Source organism: Alligator mississippiensis, chromosome 2 (assembly GCF_030867095.1).
Source record: "Alligator mississippiensis isolate rAllMis1 chromosome 2, rAllMis1, whole genome shotgun sequence".
NCBI lineage: Eukaryota > Metazoa > Chordata > Crocodylia > Alligatoridae > Alligator > Alligator mississippiensis.
The window spans coordinates 20,769,365-20,788,253 of NC_081825.1; the positions used below are offsets into that span (position 1 = coordinate 20,769,365).

General features: G+C 46.0%; 1 protein-coding gene across 4 annotated transcripts in view; it reads left to right on the forward strand.

Annotated features, from left to right (window-relative positions):
* SH3BP2 (SH3 domain binding protein 2) overlaps window positions 1-18,889 on the forward strand; it is a 60,005-nt gene that overhangs the window by 27,793 nt on the left and 13,323 nt on the right. For 3 of the 4 annotated variants that reach the window (XM_059721522.1, XM_059721523.1, XM_014607754.3), the window contains one exon: window positions 17,746-17,885. In XM_059721522.1, coding sequence (XP_059577505.1) covers window positions 17,750-17,885 — 136 coding nt within the window. In that variant the 5' untranslated portion in view covers window positions 17,746-17,749. Of the gene's footprint in view, window positions 1-7,658; window positions 9,370-17,745; window positions 17,886-18,889 lie in introns of those variants that run through there. The other variant, XM_006262635.4, reaches the window with a different exon arrangement.

Below are 18,889 nucleotides of genomic sequence, written 5' to 3' on the forward strand. Positions count from 1 at the left end.
AGTAGGTGCTTGCACCACCTCCAGCAGCAGTCTTTTCCAGGCCCTGGGGGCTCGGACAGTAAAGAAGTTCTTCCTTATGTCCAACCTGAAACAGTCTTGAAGAAGTTTGTGACCGTTTGACCTTGAAAGAGGTCACTTAAAGCCATTCTTAGTTTGCTGTTGTAGAAGCAGAGTTTGTGTCCTGAACTGCATCTTGTTTAAGCTGGGATCCAGCTGATATCATGAAATAAGGCCTAGGTATTAGGGCTGTACAAAGCTTTAGTGGCCGATTCGATTTGGAGGAGATTTAGCCCGATTCGGTGGCTGAATCTCCAACTCCGAATCAAATTGGAAGACCCGTTAAAAGGTCCAAATCAAATCAGAAGCCTCCAGATCAATTCGGAAGGCTTGCAGGAAACGGAAACTGAGAAGAGGGAGGGGTATGGGCTGATCTTCCGTATATGGAAGCGGGGAGGGGAAACTGCTCTGCTGTTGTGTTCTGTAGCTGTCCAGTGACTGACCTTTCTCCGAGTTCCCTTCTGATGGCAGTGCTCTGGAGGAGGGACACAGAAACAACATATACAGCTGTGTCTGAAGCGATCTGTGCCTTTTGTGAGCTGTCTCTCTTGGAGCAGCAGCGTCTGAAGGGTCTGGCTTGCTATCTAGTCTCTTGCAAGCTAGTCTCTTTTTTTTTAAGTTGTATCCAATCCTTTCCTACTTACCCTTGCCTACAATCCCTATTGTTATCCCTGTCCATTCCTTTTAACTTATTCTTCCCCCAGAATCCTCTTATTTGTTCTTGTTAGTCTGTCTTGATTCTTTCCCCCACAAAAATATCTTTGTTTTCCCTGACAGTATGTCATCACTGTGCAGGAAAACACAACGTATATTTTACACACAAGCACACAAACATCCCCCCCCCCCCCCCCAACATTATGAAGTGTGCTGGAAAGGCAGGTGCCAGGTCTTCTGGCAGGGGAAGGAGAGGGAGCAGAGGGAGAGCTGCAAATTCCCCCCCGCCCCAAACATACACTCACCCTCTTTCCTGGCAGCGATGAGTCTTCTGCTGGTAGTGGAAGCAAGGAAGTGGTAGCAGTGCCTGCACCTGCACCACCACTAACCAGCAGCAGCATGACATTCTCCACCCCAATTGCAGTTCCCAGCACGAGCCTTCCCGTGCCAGAGGAGAGGAGCTGGATCTGGAAGCAGAGGAGCTGATGGCCATAACAAAGGAAATTCTGGGGAAGGAGCAGAAATCTGGTTTTGTGCTCTACAGCCCTCAAAGTTCCCCTAGAAGCAGATCTCCTTCTCTGGAAGGCACTTCAGAGGAGGTTGTGGGGGCAGATGGCTCAACTCCTCCTGTTGTGCCTCTGCGTGGTGAGGAGGGGGGTAAGGCAGGATCCCCACCCTCAACCCAGAAGCAGGTGGGTAGTATAGAATGGAATAATTTTGAGGTGGCAGATGATTCCAGGTATCCTACCTGCCAGCACTGCTGAAGGCAGATCAGCCGGGGCAAGAATGTGAAACACTTCGCCACCACAGCAATGCTGCTGCATCTCAGGAGGCAGCACCCCCTTGTTCTTGTTCCTCCTCAGCCTGGCACCAGTGGGAGCATGCCCAAAAAGAAGTTCCCCCTTGCTCCAAAGCCTCCTTCCCCAAGAAGCAGAGGCAGGCCACCCTGGAGCAGTGGGGGAAAGGAGACAAAGTGGGGTAGGTTCTAAAAGTGAGCGAGGTCACCCAGAGAACTGGGGAGATGCTTGCTTTGGATGGCCAGCCCTTCTTCGTTGAGTGTCCAGGGTTCAGGTAGCTCATGGCGCTCGTGGCCCCATCATACCAAGTGCCTGCTTGCACCACCTTTAGCAGGGTGGTGGTGCCCTCCTTGTCTGAGGAATGCAGGGAGTACTTGAGGGAGGAGCTGTGCAAGGCAGGTCCGCAGGTAGCCTTGCACTTCACCTCAGACACCTGGAGCAGCTGGGGTGGAGATCATGCCTACCTCTTCCTTATGGGCACTGATGCAATCAGTCAGGGCATCGGTGGGCTCTCCTTCAAGCCGAGGTGATGGATGGGTCCCACACAGCAAAGAAGATCATGATGACCATGACCTGCATGGTGCAGGGGTGGCTCATTGGGCAGTGCGAGCTCACCCACAGGTTCATGGTCACCGACAACAGGGCTAATATGGTCAAGGCGGTCTGTGATGCCAACTTTGGCCTCCGTTGTGTCACGCACAAGTTCTACCTTGTAGCCAGGGACACCTTGGAGGGGGACAGGGCTCCCAGTGATGGCACTGTCACTACCAGCCAGCTGATTTCAAAATGCAGGAAGGTGGCAGGCTACTTCTCCTAGAGCATTAAGGGGGGCAAGATGCTGTGGGACAAACAGGCAGAGCTGAACATCCCACAGCACAAAATCGTGCAGGATGTGGAGGCTCGGTGGAACTCCACATACCTGATGCTGGAAAGGCTGGTTGAGCAACAGAAGGCCATCCATGAGGTGGCGTGGTTGGGGAGATTGGGATCAGTGGCCCCCTTAAAACAGAGTGGGATACCATGTCCCAGATCTTGGTAGTTCTCAAGCTGTTCCTTGAGGCCACCGAGAGCCTCAGCGCTGGCAATGCCCTCCTTAGCCAGGTGATCCCCATAGTGAAGGAGCTTGAGAAGGAAATGGAAAAGTTTCAGGGGATCGAAGCAGCTTGCCCCAGCCAGGAACAGTCACCAGAGGTGCAGGCACTGGTGAAGTGGCTGAAGAAGGGCATCAAAAAACGGCTGCATCTGTTGCAGTCCAGTACAGTCCAGGTGCTGACAGGCATGTGTGACCCGAGGGCGAAGGGGAGCATCTGCAGCAGCAAAACCCTTGATCACTGGATGGAGGTGCTGGTGAACAGAATCAGGGAGGCAGAAGGGCAGAGGTGAGGGAATGTGGAAGAGGGGGATCCACTTTCCTGTGCCAGTAATACTAGTATTACTTCAATCACAAGCCAATCTCTTCCACCACAGCCACTGCCAATGTGGGCTAGGGGCATGGCTTCAGTGTTGGAGTCCAGAGGCACCAAACCCCACCATGAGGCAGGCAGCACAGAGGCCTCAGTGGCTACCAGTCGCCGAGGACGTGGAGACACTGCACTGCGACCCCTTGGCCTATTGGGCAACCCGCATCCAGCTGTGGCAGGATCTGGCCATGATTGCCCTGTTCTGTCCACCAACCAGTGTTTCAAGCAAGAGGGTATTCAGCATTGCAGGGGATGCTGTGGCACCCCACCATACTTCCTTGGATCTTGGTTTGGTGGAGCAGCTGGTGTTCCTGAAGGTGAACCTCCCGCTGCTGGGATTCCCCAAGCTCCATGTGCAGACAGAATGAGTGCCACCCTCCTCACGCTGCACCTATTTCCCTTTTTTTTTTTTTTTATTTGCTTTCAGAACCTTGAGGTGCACTTTCACAGAAACCCCTGCACCGCTCTGCCCGAAACCTGGCAGGCCTCATGCCCACACAAGGAGCTACCATCCCTGCTGCATTCATCCCACTCTGCCTTAACGCACACAAGTGATACAAGTTTTGCTTTCAACAGTTTGAGGTGCACTTTCACAGAAACCCCTACACCTATCTCCTTGAAACTTGGCAGGCTTCACACCCTCAGAAGGGGCTACCATCCCTTCTGTTTTCATCTGAATGTGCAAAAAAAAAAAAAAAAAAAAGACAAAGTTATAGGTATTTTAGTGATTCCCCATTATAGTCTGTGGCCAAATCTCGAAATCCAAATTGGCCAAATCGAATCAGGACAGTGATTCGAATCACCAAATTGAATCACGGTCCCTCCGAATCGGCCGAATCTGAAGCAAGTGCTTGCTGCTTCACACAGGCCTATTAGGTATAGTGCTTAGAGCAAGTAACTTCAATTTGCTAATCTGGGGAACTGTACAACTGACTCCAGCTGCAGCTCTGAGATAATGGCTTCCATTTCCCAGATCAGAAACCTGAGGAATTGGGACTGCTTACCTACCACCCGGTGTGATGGTTTGTTAATGTTTTTAACAAAGAAGTGCTGAAGCATTTAATCCATCTTTTGCTGCACCTTACGTTTTGTCAGCCTCTGTTGTGAACAGGTGTCCAAGGCTTGCTGTCACTCACCACTTCTGCCTGGCAAGGAGAAGTTGAAAAATGTGTTTCTGCCTAGCACAATCCCTGCTTCCCCCATCCCCTCCCCACTACCTATGTTAGGTTTTTTTTATTAATACAGTCATATAATCACATCAAAAACATACAGAATAATACAATGAACGTCCATCTTGCAGTCCAAGCCATGATCACAAAAGTTTTGGTGACCTTCCTCAAAGTTACTGTTTTGCTCAAAAGGAGAACAGGACTAAGTTCCATGTTGTCTCATCATTTCTGAGTAGACCTATTTCCATGTTGCTTTTCTTTTATGGTCCACTTGTGTTAGATAATTGTAGCTTGGCGGTTGGATAGCATAAAAATCCACATACTTGTATCTTTTTTTACTGAAGCAGATAAGTTTACCGTGATAAACGCGTACCATAAATATGTTCTCTCTGTCCATTTTCCCATGTTTCTTTGGGTTGCCTGTTTCCATGTTCTGACTATCTGCAATGACAGCTGCTGAAGTGAGGTGGATGCATAGATATCTCTTTGGTTGGAAGTTTAGGGTATATTCCAGGAAGGAAAATGTTGGTGAATTGAGCCACAAGGCAGCTATTGTGCAATTTGTTTTTTGTTTTTGTTTTGTTTTTTTCCTTAAATAGCCAGAAACCCTGAATGACAGGACAGTTGTACCACATATATGAAGGTACCATTTTTACCCTTTTTTACCTATGTGCCTTCCAACATAGTTCAGAGTATGACCTGGATATTCTGTCGAGTCTAGATGGAGTGAGATATGTTCAGTGCAGTAATTTGACCATAGTCTCTTTTCTTGCCAAAGAGCTGCTTATGGTCTTTTAAATCCCCATGCCTGACTTTTTTGCACATTTCTCCCTTATCTGTCATGGTTGTGCATGAAGGTTCTTCCCTCCTGTTTTGTGATATTCTGTTGGATCAGGTACAAATGTAAGTGAAGAAAACTGTACTCAGTTTTTCCATCTGTGTAAAATTCCATTTTCTCTACTAATGTGAAATGTACTAATTATTTCTCTCAAGTTGTGTCTTAACTGTTCCCTTTATCCTATAGTAGGATCAGAATGGTATTGTTTCTGTGATGAGCCAGGAAAAGCTTGTCCACATCTCTTCCCAACTACAAAGTTTGTCCATAAAAGATATCACCAAGTAAACCTTGCTTTTTTCCATCTTGTGGCATTCCCTAATACTGTTTGGTTAATTCCCATCAACAACATAGATTTCATAGACATTAGGGCTGGAAGGGACCTCGGAAGATCGAGTCCAGCCCCCCGCCCAAAGGGCAGGACGTCAGCAGGGGTCATAGGATCCCAGCAAGATAAGCATCCAGTTTCATCTTGAAGATGTTCAATGAAGGCACTTGAACCACCTCCGGTGGCAGGCTGTTCCAGACCTTGGGGGCTCGGACAGTAAAGAAATTCTTCCTTATGTCCAGCCTGAAACGGTCTTGTAGTAGTTTGTGACCATTCGACCTCATCATCCCTTGGGGCGCTCTGGTGAACAAACATTCCCCCCAGATGCTGGTGGTCACCCCTGATAAACTTGTAGGTGGCCATCAGATCACCCCTGAACCTGCGCTTTTCCAGGCTAAAGAGCCCCAGGGCTCTCATCCTGTCATCGTAGGGTCTGCTTCCCTGACCTCTGATCATGCGCGTGGCTCTTCTCTGGACTCTCTCAAGCTTCTCCACGTCCTTTTTGAATTGTGGAGCCCAAAACTGGACGCAGTACTCCAGCTGCGGCCTCACTAAGGCCAAGTACAGGGGGAGAATGACGTCCCGGAATTTGCTTGAGAAGCTTCTATGGATGCAAGCCAGCGTTTTGGTCGCTTTACTAGCCGCCGCATCGCATTGCAGGCTCATGTTCATCTTGTGGTCAATGATGACCCCCAAGTCTCTTTCTTGCATAGTGCTAGCCAACATAGCACTGCCGAGCCTATAAGGATGCTGCGGGTTTTTCTTCCCAAGGCGGAGAACCTTGCGTTTATCGGCGTTGAACACCATCAGATTCTCGTCCGCCCACTTGCTGAGCCTGTCCAAGTCAGCCTGGATCATCCGCCTGTCTTCTGGTGTGGATGCTTTGCCCCAAAGTTTGGTGTCATCGGCAAACTTGGCCAGTCCGCTTCTGACTCCAGTGTCCACATCATTAATGAAGATGTTGAACAGTATGGGTCCAAGGACAGAGCCCTGGGGGACCCCACTGGTCACAGGACACCACGATGAGCGACTTCCATCAATTACTACCCTCTGGGTCCGACCCCGGAGCCAATTTTCCAGCCAGTGGATCGTGGGGGACCCAAGGCGACAATTGGCCAGTTTCTCCAAGAGACGATCATGGGACACCAGATCGAAGGCTTTTCTGAAGTCAAGATATGACATCAATCTCATCTCCCTTGTCCAGGTGATAGGTCACCTGGGCGTAGAAGGAAATGAGATTGGTCAAGCAAGACCTACCCGCAACAAACCCGTGCTGGCTATCCCTTAAGATGTTGGCGTCGGCCAGTCCATTAAGGATGGCCTCCTTAATAAACTTTTCTAAGATCTTCCCCGGGATAGAAGTCAGGCTGATGGGCCTATAGTTAGCCAGATCCACTTTCCTCCCTTTCTTGAAGATAGGCACCACATTGGCCTTCTTCCAGTCTTCGGGCACTACACCAGAGCGCCAAGAGTTTTCAAAGATCCGTGCTAGGGGGTGTGAATTATTTTGTACCTTTTCTAATTTAGGGGCCCTGGATGAAGGTACATCATGGTAATGGAAAAATTATATTAATCATTCTCATTTAGTAGTCCTTAACATACTGAATTTTGACTTTACATTGTCCATTCCTGGGAGAAGCTTTCAATTTTGTATAGGGTTGAGCAAAATTTTCTTAAGGTTTCAGAATCAGTTTAAGTGATTAGAATCACAGGGGTTAGAAGGGATATCAGAAGTTATCTAGTCCAGCATCGTGCACAAATGTAGGGGGCACTGGCTGGTGGCTATTTATTTTCAGGAATTTGTTGAGTTTTGGTTAACCAGTTATCTTGGGGGGGCTTCTGCTAGTTGAGGGTTAGACTAGATGACCTCTTGCAGCCCCTTCTCTACATGGCCTTCTTTGACCTCACCAAATCCTTTGACTGTCAACCAAGAAGCACTGTGAAGGATCCTTCTGACATACAGGTGCCCATCAAAATTCATTACCATTCTTTGCCTGCTCCATAATAGTATGCACGCTGTAGTTGTCAATAACAGATCTATCACAGATCACTTTGAGGTTAAGACAGGAGTTAAGACAGGCTGCATCATCACTCCAACACTCTTCTCGATATTCCTCACTGTGATGCTACATCTGACCACCAGCAAGCTTCCAGTCAGAGTGGACCTAAACCACCGAATAGATGGTAAACTGTTTAATCTCAGCTGACTCTGAGCCAAACCAAAACCACCCCGACCTCGGTAGTCATGCTCCAGTATGCTCATGATGCTGTCATCTGTGTTTACTCAGAAGCAGACCTTCAGGCAATCGTTGATATCTTTACTGAGGAATACAAGAAAATAGGACTGATGCTTAACATTCAGAAGACTATGGTCCTCCATCAACAAACTCTTGATGAGTAGTCCCCAGCTCTGATCATTCAAATTCACAGTGAGACTCTGGAGACCATTGAACATTCCCATACTTTGGAAGCCATCTGTCACAGAAGGCTGACATGGACAAAGAAATCGAGCATCACCTCAAATGTGCAAGTGCAGCCTTTGGACACCTGAGTAAACAGGTGTTCAAAGATCGTGACATCAGATCTGAAACCAAGCTCATGGTTATCAAGCAGTTGCGATTCCCACCTTACTGTACAGAGCTGAGACATGGACAGTGTGCAGGAGACATCTTAAACCACTGGAGAAGTACCATTAATGCTTTCTGCAGAAGATTGTTCAGCTTGAATGGGAATATAGACACGCCAACATTAACGTCCTCTGGCAAGCAAACACCCCAAGCATCCAGGCGATGGTCATCCAACATCAACTTTGCCAAGTCAACCATATCATCTGGATGAGTGATTCCAGATTCCCAAAGCAAATTTTATTCTCCCAATTCAGTCAAGGTCCTCAAGAGGAGGGCAGAGAAAGCACTTCAAGGATGTTCTCAAGGCCAACTTGGAAAAAAAAATGCAACATCAACAACTCGTGGAAAACTATCGCCCCGGCCTGCTCCAAGTGAAGGGAAGAGTCTGTTGCAATGATCTCAGTACTTTGAAACCTCATGACAGCATGAGATGAAAAGGCAGGAGTGGCAGAAACAGCATGTCGCAGACCAAATCAAGAACCCAGAGTCACCCGTCTCACACAGGAACATGTTCCTGAGCTGCGGCAGAGTCTGGTGCTCCTGAATTGACCTTGTCAGCCATCTTCAGATCCATAGATAAGACAGTCATGGAAAACAATCATCCTTGACTGCGAGGGGTTTCCAATGATGGCTATTTGTTTTCAGGAAGTTTCTGAGTTTTGGTTAAACAGCTGTCTGGGTTGGGGGGAGGCTAAATATGGGTGGTGCTTCTGTGATCAGAGGGTTGGACTAGGTGACCTTTTTGCAGCTCCCTCAGCCCTATTTTTTCTAAGATTCTGTTTTTAAAGTCTTCCCCTGAGATAGAAGGGCAGCCTTGAGTTGCTTTTACAAAAACAGTAAATGTTTGAAGCCATTTCTACTGAAGCAGTTAAACTAGCAGCATCTGAAGCATAAACCCCAAGCAAGCCCTCCACTAGAGTTAGCACTCAAGCACACCAAATACAAAACAAATCCCCTTTTTTGTCCATGGGAAAAGTGGATGATTAAAAGAATCAGAACAGCCATTGTAATGAAATAGTCTCTCCCTTTTGGGCTGCTAGACGCAGGTTACGACTTTAAACTTTCAGTTTGCTACCTTCTATAGGAAATTAGGAAATCTGTGACAAAGATAACACTGCCCACTGACCCCAGAGGAAACAGGAAGCAAAAACGGAAGCAAGTCATTGCTGAGATGTCTCATTTGACCGCACTGCATGGTGTGGAAGCAAAAGCAGTTAAGGCAGGGTTTCTTTTTCTTTTTTGTATATGAGACCTCAGGCTACAGCAGCAGCCACTGCAGATACTGAACCTTTAGATACACATGCAGGAAAGAAGCAGAAGGATGATTATTTTTTACCTGAGAGAAACCCTTAGTTGCTAATGGCACATTTGGTACAAAGGAAACATTCATTCGGTGCAACATTCAGCAGAAAAAATATGTGTCGGCCAGACCTTGTCATCAGGTTAGTGTATACTCGTGGCGTGTTTTGGCTCTTCTTTTCCTCCTAACTATAGAAGGAGTAGATCAACTGGATGCTATGTCCTGTAAAGAATCCTCTTTTGTCTTTGAGTGTCTTATTTGGATTAAGAAAGAATTGAATCTAATAGACTTTGTGTAAAAAAAAAAAAAAAAAAAAAAAAAAAAAAAAAAGAAGAAGTGTGTGTGGCCCAGGGGAGGGTGAGTAGGCATTGTGACGTGCCGTGAAAGAAAAAGCAAGAATCGTGTTCTTGGCAAGTTTGTTTGTACGTGTTTTTCAGTTGCAGGCCTCCTTTCCCATAATACTTTCTCGGGTTCCACCGTATCCATAAGTGGTCTTTCAGAGAGAGTAGTGGGTAATACTCTGTTATGGATAACTTTTTTTTTCCCAGGGAAAGGGAAGGGTTAAAAGAACAAGGCATGGAACTATGTAACCTAAAAAAATTAAATGTTGCCATCTGTTGGATTAGTATTAGAATTTCTAGTCCCAAAAGGGTTTAATGGGAAAGAAATTGGAGATCTCTGCAAGAATAGAAAATCCAGTGTCAAGAAAAGAAAGTAAATGGGCAGTTAAAACCTGAAGATTTGCTGAAGACATGTTGGGTTTCCCCTTCTCTCTCCTCAAGCAGTGCATTGCACAGACTTGCTGTTAGCATAGTGTTGTCTTAGTCTTCACTAGCTTATCTGTGAAATGGAGATTACAAACTCCAGACATCCTTACCACCATAGGTATTTACTCTGGTGTACTGTAGCTGAGTTATTTTATATGTTCGGAAACTTGTCAAATCAAATTGCACTTTCAGGAGCATCTTGTCAGGATGAACTGGGATGAAATCCTGCCGTATTTTAAAAGCTCCATAATATTCAATATATCTTGATCATAATTCACCCAGAGACACTGCTTGTCATTTATATTCTGGTCTAGTATTGGCTGTGCATGATGGGAAGACTGTTTATTTTGTTTTGAATGTGTCCAGGTTGGCCCTTGGTATGTAACAGCATGTGACTAGTATTACAATAAGTTATCACAATCAATAAATCATTTGGTTGCTGAAGACTGAGTGATAAGAGAAACTTGTGTTATGCCTAAATCCTGAGAGATATTAAACAGCCCCTACCTGGTGCCAAGTGCCCTCTCTTCCAGCAGATTTCAGCAGGAAATTGGGGCACTTAAGACGTCATTCTGCAAGGCATTAAGCTGCTAATCAGTTTACATATGTTTTTAATTTAGAGCAGATATCTTTGCAACATAATAGAGTTTTAAGGCCAGAAGTGATCATTTGTTTTTCTGCAATATGTTCCAAATTTTATTCAAGGGCAGTGTTGTCTTTTGGATTTTTTTTTTTTTCCCCACTGTAAATCTGCCTGCCCTTGATTGAATTCAGCTGCTGTGTGCCTATACTTTGAACTTTAGAGGTTAACTGAGGAAGGGATAAAAATGAGGTTTGTTTTCTAGATAGGATTTAGGTCATTGATTTGAGCACCATACCAGCAGCAGAAATTTGCAACCCTGTGCGTATTTGTTCAGTAACTAAAGGCCGTTATAACATGATTGAAGAAATCTCGCCCTAGTTGAGCTGAAATTCAGTAACCAAGGGGCCAACATGATGTCAAAGACATTATCCTTCTTCAGCTGTTTGCTGTTATGGCTTTGACAAGCTTTTGATGCAGACACACTGTCGCAATACTCTTGTCCACAATAACTCATTATGATTACAGTCACGGTCAAATGATCAGTGCTATAGACTGGGGCCTACCCAATGCACCAATGCTTGGTTAATTTCTTGAAGAATGTTGCAAGCTTACTTTCTGATTTCTAGCCTTTCAAATGAAGGAGCTTTCCAAATGTGTCGTGCCCTTTGCCATAGATAGAGTTGGCCTAGGCCCTGGAGGTCACACTATGCTCTTTTAAAGTGAACTTCTGAATGCTGAATAAAGTCCTGTAAATACTGTTCTGATCTTTCTTCCCACTATACTAACAGGGCTCAGCATAATCTTCTTATTTTACATGGCATTGTCACAGGGACTTCACTGGAAGAAGGAAGCAAGGAACAAGGTCTCAGGTGTGTTTGGAAGCTCTCATCCTGTACTGTCAGGATGAATATCTTTAGTTGCCACTTCCTGTTGTGGATAGTTTTTTGTGCTTGGTGAGAGCAACTAGATTTAAGTTATAAAAAATATCCTTTTATTTCAAGCCCGGGGCAAGAAGCTTGTTGTTTCTGTGAGAAATTAGTATGGTGAGCTGAAGGAAATTCTTGTTGTATCTTGTAGTAAAGTAGCCTCTGCAAGTGGTCGTGTTCTAGTCCTGGTTCAGTTGAAAGTACAGATGGTCAAAAAGTCTCTGAGGCTGAATTGATTCAGTTTTCGCAGATTGGTCTAAAATGTGTAGATTGCATTGATAAGCAAGTGAACAGACATTCACTTCTGATTCGGGAAATGCAGCCACGTGCCTGCAGTGGCCCAGGCCGGAAGCTGAGGAGCACTAGAGCATGCCTCCCTGATCAGCTGGAGCAAACAGCATGGACCAAGACTAGCCTGCAAGGGGGGTTTGCAGAGCTGCAAAGCATCCTCAGTTGCTGGGGGCTGTGAGTTAACTTGAATCTGGAGGGGATCTGAGACAGAAGGTCAGTAAGCTGATTCAACCTAAATCAGTTAAATTTGCTTGCATCCATCCAAGTTTATCTTAAACTGATTTCCGTCATTTTGAAAGCACTGTATGTGCACTGAACTTCTGTTGCGTTACAGATTTGAATTGGTTTTCAAGTGGTTATACTGGCTTATGTGTAATTTCTGTCCCTAGCCTTGTACAGCTGGAATAATTGTGTTGGCTTTATTGGAGGGAGAGTAAGATCAGAATGTGGTCACAGTCTTTTGCCTTGGTGTGCAGACTCAAGCATTTCTTGGAAGTGCAACAGTATCTAAAATCCACAAGGTGGAGGAGACCTGTCTGTTTTCAGTGATCCTAAAGCAAGTGCACTTACACTTTCAGTTTTTACAGACTGCCTGCTGCTTTCACTGCTGATTTAGCTGGTATTTGGAAGTCAAGCTGCTGTTCTCATCTGTGGTGTTGGCAATGATAAAGACCCTGCTTTCAGAACTTTTTTGATAGTGTCCATGAAATGTGAGGATCTAATGTGCTGTCTTCATGTTGGATCTGCCATATTAGGAATAGTAATAGAAAAAAAAATTCTCAGGCAGCTGACCTGGAGATATGTGAAGTTTGATCAGTTGTACTCACGAGACTTGACTGAAGTCTGTGGGTTTACTCCCGAATTACGCTTGTATAACTCAGATTGTAGTATTCCCTTTTCTAACCTAAGCAGATGTCAAGACATTTTAATCTGTTTGATTGTGAATAAGAAAATGTGTGGATTTTTGGCTTTTTTAAAGAAAAGTTCTGTCCACTAATTCCTTTCACTGTCATTCAGTTTAAAAGAACTAACTCCCAGAATGTCGAAATATTTGTAGTGTCATCACAGAAGTCTGCTGCCAACTGAATAGCGTGCGCTATTTCCTGCAGATCCATCTTTTAGCTTCTGTAGTATGGAAAGCAAAGCCATATAACTTAAGTTATTCTTGCAAATCAAAACTAAGTAACTTAGTACAATTTAAAGTGTTTGTATCTGTGTCCTGGTTATACCTTGTTTTTATTAGAGTTTCCTGTATGAGTTAGGTGGCCAAATTTGCTCGTGAGCGATCCAGATCAGTTGGGTGAGAGGGGAGGATCTGGTTATAGCTGGAGCAGGAGAGGATACAGTTATGTGCCAAAGAACTATTTCAGTGAATGGGAAGCACCAGGGGAACCCCCCTCTGTAGGGGTGGAACTTAGCGCAGGTTACAGAATCAGAATGGGTTAGCCTTTTTTGTTGTATTTGGTTTGAGTCTTAAATATTGTACCCACTTCCCCTATTTTATCTTCCCTTCCTAACAAAAAAAAAAAAAAAAAAAGGCCTAAAATTCAGCTTGATTTGTCTAGCAAAGTAGACAAATTTGTCTGTAGGCAAGTAACACTAGACAACTGAAACAAATATGCATAAATGCAGAATTCTCTTCATCAGAAGGAAATTTAAATCAGTCACCCCATACTGGTGAACAAGCTAAGAGGCTGTGATGTGGATGACTGCACAGTCCGGTGGGTGGCAAATTGGCTAGAGGGTCGCACCCAAAGTCGTGGTGGATGGGTCGGTCTCGACCTGGAAGGGTGTGGGCAGTGGGGTCCCGCAGGGCTCGGTCCTTGGACCGATACTCTTTAATGTCTTCATCAGCGACTTGGACGAGGGAGTCAAATGTACTCTGTCCAAGTTTGCAGATCACACAAAGCTATGGGGAGAAGTGGACATGCCGGAGGGCAGGGAACAGCTGCAGGCAGACCTGGACAGGTTGGACAAGTGGGCAGAAAACAACAGGATGCAGTTCAACAAGGAGAAATGCAAAGTGCTGCACCTAGGGAGGAAAAATGTCCAGCACACCTACAGCCTAGGGAATGACCTGCTGGGTGGCACGGAGGTGGAAAGGGATCTTGGAGTCCTAGTGGACTCCAAGATGAACATGAGCTGGCAGTGTGACGAAGCCATCAGAAAAGCCAATGGCACTTTATCGTGCATCAGCAGATGCATGATGAATAGGTCCAGGGAGGTGATACTTCCCCTCTATAGGGCGCTGGTCAGACCGCAGTTGGAGTACTGCGTGCAATTCTGGGCACCACACTTCAAGAAGGATGCGGATAACCTGGAGAGGGTCCAGAGAAGGGCAACTCGTATGGTCAAGGCCCTGCAGACCAAGCCCTACGAGGAGAGACTAGGGAAACTGGACCTTTTCAGCCTCCGCAAGAGAAGGTTGAGAGGCGACCTTGTGGCTGCCTATAAGTTCATCACGGGGGCACAGAAGGGAATTGGTGAGTATTTATTCACCAAGGCGCCCCCGGGGGTTACAAGAAATAATGGCCACAAGCTAGCAGAGAGCAGATTTAGACTGGACATCAGGAAGAACTTCTTCACAGTTCGAGTGGCCAAGGTCTGGAACGGGCTCCCAAGGGAGGTGGTGCTCTCCCCTACCCTGGGGGTCTTCAAGAGGAGGTTAGATGAGTATCTAGCTGGGGTCATCTAGACCCAGCACTCTTTCCTGCCTATGCAGGGGGTCGGATTCGATGATCTATTGAGGTCCCTTCCGACCCTAACATCAATGAATCTATGAATATGAATCTATGAGTAAAATTTTACTAACTTATCATTAATGGATAAATTTAATGAGTGCTTTGGAAAGCAACTTAGCTCATTCTTAAGGCACCTGCTTATCTTGACATTTGTGACCCAAAACACTTGTGTAGTGTTCTCCCTTAAACATCCATGTATTCCTCTTCAATTTTGGAGACTGCTCTAGTTTTTAATTCATAAGTTGATTTGTCACTGCCTTGGGGGAAGTAGGATTTGGAAGTGACGACCTCAGTAGAAGAGGTAAGTAAAGATTCAAAGGGAAAGGAGAACAATGTGGACTATAAACTCTTTCAAGAAGAGTCTCTGGGAGAGCCCAGCTGAGGCGACTGGGGAACATTTGACGTGAGGGGGTAGAAGTGGTGAGACCAGGGAGAGAGAGAGGTGTCATGGAGCACAGGAGAGCAAGAGAGGCCTGGCGAGTGAAACAAAGGAGAGTCTCAGGTTGTGCGACTCCTCATAAATACCTGAAATGTAGGCGGGGGACTTGGGGGTGCTATACTGGTTAGAGTGGATTCTAACCAGTAAACTAGGGGTAGAAAGCACATGGTGCAATTCTCTACTGTCCTTTTCTGACAAGGAATTCAATAGGGTACTGTGAGATGCACCACCTCTTGCTTTAATATCACCTCCACTGTCTTAAAAGACTAGAGTTCCTTTGCTTCAGAGCAATTAGGATTTTATGTAACAGGCATGGAAAGAATGTTTAATGGCTTGGTTTAATCAGAAAACCAGTATGGAAAGGAACTTGCTTCTCTGTTTTCCTATTGTATCTCCTGTGAATATGTACTGTACTACAGCAATGAGTCACTGAGAAAAACTCTGCTACTTGCTCTTTTCATAATGGAAGTTGTGAGTCACCCTCGGTTGGAGGAACCAAATGTCTTAGGGAAACTACATGGGTGCCTTGTGTGTAGCAGGTTCTCAGACTCCAGTATTTATAAACTACCTATATTGGTATTTTGGGCGGGAAGGAGGTGGCAAATGTGAGAATATACATTTTGGTTCCTTTTCTCGGCTTCTAGAGCAGGGGTCGGCAAAATAAAGCCCACAGCCTGGATCTGGCTCACAGCTGCCCCGGTGGTGCTCTGGATCCAGCCAGCGCACAGCTTCTGGTGGGACTGTTGCGAGTGCGACCGCAGCTGGATGCTGCTCCGCTCCTCTCGCTTCTAGCAGGAGCCGCCCAGCTGAAGCATTGCTGCCCCCTCTTCCCTCAGCCTGCCTGGAGCACGGGTCCAGGAGCAGAAGGAGGAGCTGCTGCTGGAGGCAAGGGAAACGGAGAAGCTCCTGACTGACTGCAGCCACGCTAGGAACAGCTCCACCAGAAGCTGCATGCACTGGCTGGTTCCCAGGCCAGTGGGCTGTTCTGCTCCCCTCGCCCCCTGCCCCATCACTGCTGTGCTGCACCGCTGCGGGCAGGCGGGAAGCTTCAGCCGGGTAGCTCCTGCCCAGCATGTGGAGCTCTGGCTCCAGATCCCAGCTACCTCGCTGCTGCTGCACCTGGGCAGTGCAATGAGTGGCCACCTGTGGCCAGGCAGAGCGGGGGGGGGGGGGGGGGCAGCCGGGAGCTGGAGCCAGAGCTCCTTGCACTGAGCAAGAGCCACCCAGCTGAAGTTTCCCACCTGGAACAGCACGGCACAGCAGGGACAGGAGCATCAGCTGAAGCTGGAGGCAAGGAGAGCAGGACAACCCCAGCCTATGCACCAGGCCTCTGGTGGAGCTATTCCCAGTGTGGCTGCAGCCAGCTGAGTGCTGCTTTGCTTCCATTGCCTCCCAGTGACAATGTGAGCTTGGCTACCTGCAGCTGCACTGGGAACAGCCCCACCAGAAGCTGCACAGTGGCCGGTGCCAGCAGGTGTGGGCAGGAACACGGCACAGGGTCCCCCCCGATGGGGCTCAGCCCCATGTAGAGTGCTGCGGGGTCAGCCGCTGAGCAGGCGAGCTCTGCTGCATCTTCTTCCCCTTACCCTTAGCTGGCTCCCAGGCAGGCTCCCCCGCAACACACATGCACTCGCCCGCTTCACGTCCCCACCCAGCAGGGCGTGCAGGGAGCTGATCATGCCTGGCCTACTCCTGAACACTGCTCCTCACCCACCCAAAGCCCCATAGGGTGTCTTGGTGAGTTGTTGCGCAGTGGGGAAGGGAGTGTTGGCTCGCCTCACTAGCTCATCAAAACTCCCTACATGTCCCTTGGGCCCAAATAATTTCCCACTCCTGTTCTAGAACAATGTTGTTCCTGTCTCTAGACTTCAGTATTGAGGAATGTTAGTCCTGCTCTCACCAGCAGAGGTCCTCAGTAGTGACCTGAGCATAATGGAGCATTGTATGTGAAGGTCAGAGTTTTTCTTCAGTTCATGGAGGAATTTTCTTTGAACAGCATAATTACAGGCTTTAACCAAACCCGTTATAATGCCTTTTATTGGTATTTGAAGAAAGAAGGGTCTCTTTGTGACATACCAGACTGATAAAATTAGTCCTTAAGATCGTAATATTCAGTGTAGCTTGTAAAATGCATTAAATGAGAGAGTAGAAATAGCGATAATTGCTAAGGTACCTGGTGCTGCTTGGCATCAATTGTTAATGTGTAAGTATCAAAAGGGAATGCACCCACGTTTGAGCATATCCTTACCATGGTGCTTGCTCTGCTGAAAACAGTGCTACATAATGCATACTCCTATTTATAACGGCACAACTGACTCTGATAAGTGGGAAAGGAGGGACACATACTTCAGTCACAATGTCATTTTCTCTATAGGGGGCATTTTAACCCTTTAGTGCAAAGAATCATACCATTAAGGTGGCATGCTGTTCTCATTTTATGTAGTTGATTTGGTGGTAAATTTTATAAAAATATACGGTTGAGGAAGGGTTATGTATATATTTTTATCATGCCTGTTGATATAATATTAAGTTAGTCTCTTTAATTTCTGGTAACTGGCTGTCACTTATATGACACAGAGAAAAATAAACTGGGACTTTTTGCATTATTGGTTTTAATGCACTGCAAGCTTCCTGGAATCTGTGAGATGGGTACTTATTTATGGCACTTGGCTGGTAGATCATATTAGTTATTTCCTTAAACATGTTTTCCAGACTGCTTCCTTAAAGCAAGCTACACAGAACAAACTATTTCTTTTCTTTCTAAACTGCAGAATAATGGCCTCAGAAGAACAGTGTTGGCCAGTTCCAATGAAGGCGATTGGAGCCCAGAACCTACTGACAATGCCCGGAGGGGTTTCCAAGTCTGGATACCTACACAAGAAAGGAGGCACACAGCTGCCAATTATGAAATGTAAGTTTGGAGTAGATATTAATGGGGCTAAAACTTGTTGGTTGTGCTTGTGGGCTGTGATATGTATTAGGCATTTAGTGTTAAATGAGTCAATAATAAAGCCCCTTTTTCACTTGGTGTGTCTGTAGTGGACTTCATTTTACTGAAATAATATTCATGAATTAATTAATCCATTCCCAATACATCAATTTTGGGGGGGGGTTGCATCAAAAGATTAAACCTCATGGTGGGAGCAGTGGGCACACTTTTCTTTCCACTAGTTTGGTTCTTTTGTTAAGACGTCCGAAAATAACGTTGCAAAAAATGTATCTATGTTCTCTCCCCACTTATGTCAACCTTTTGCGCCTCCCTTTTCAGAAGGGAGCCATAACTATCTACCTGTTTAGATTGGAATGCATCAAATCTGTTCTATACTGAAGCTATACCTTTCCCCAACCCCAGGCCTCTTACCACTGTCTGTAACATGGAAATTCTCATCCTAAAGAATAGGGTATGGTTAATAACAGGAATTGCTTTTGGAACAAAGCTTTAAATGAAGAAATTAATGGCTGAGAGTCTTATTTACATTATTTTCACTTCATGTTTCCCATAGAAACATAATTTGATTGCAACAGAAAGAATGACATTCTTTCAGACAAGGAGGGGAGGAATGCTCAAATTTGTTCTTTAAACTATTAAATGGATGAGTTTTATTGCCAGTTCTGAAAGTGCTTCAGTTAGAGCAGGAAGTGTATTTTGATTTTGGAGTCGGTGTCAACATCTTGTAATTTAGGCACTGTCTAGAGGTGTGGATTTTTTCCAAGGAAAAGCTGGTGATGTTGACGTCTCTCTTTCTACTTCAGATGTGTTTTTTGTGTTGCAGTCTTCTACTGGTGCTTTCCTCACTAGCAAAGTCTTGCATCCTCTATATTGCCTCTTGTTTTTCTCAAAAAAGTGCTCTCTTCATTTAAGAGGCCTGACATTGCACAGCATTCTGTAGACATACAAAATGACTGTGATGCCGT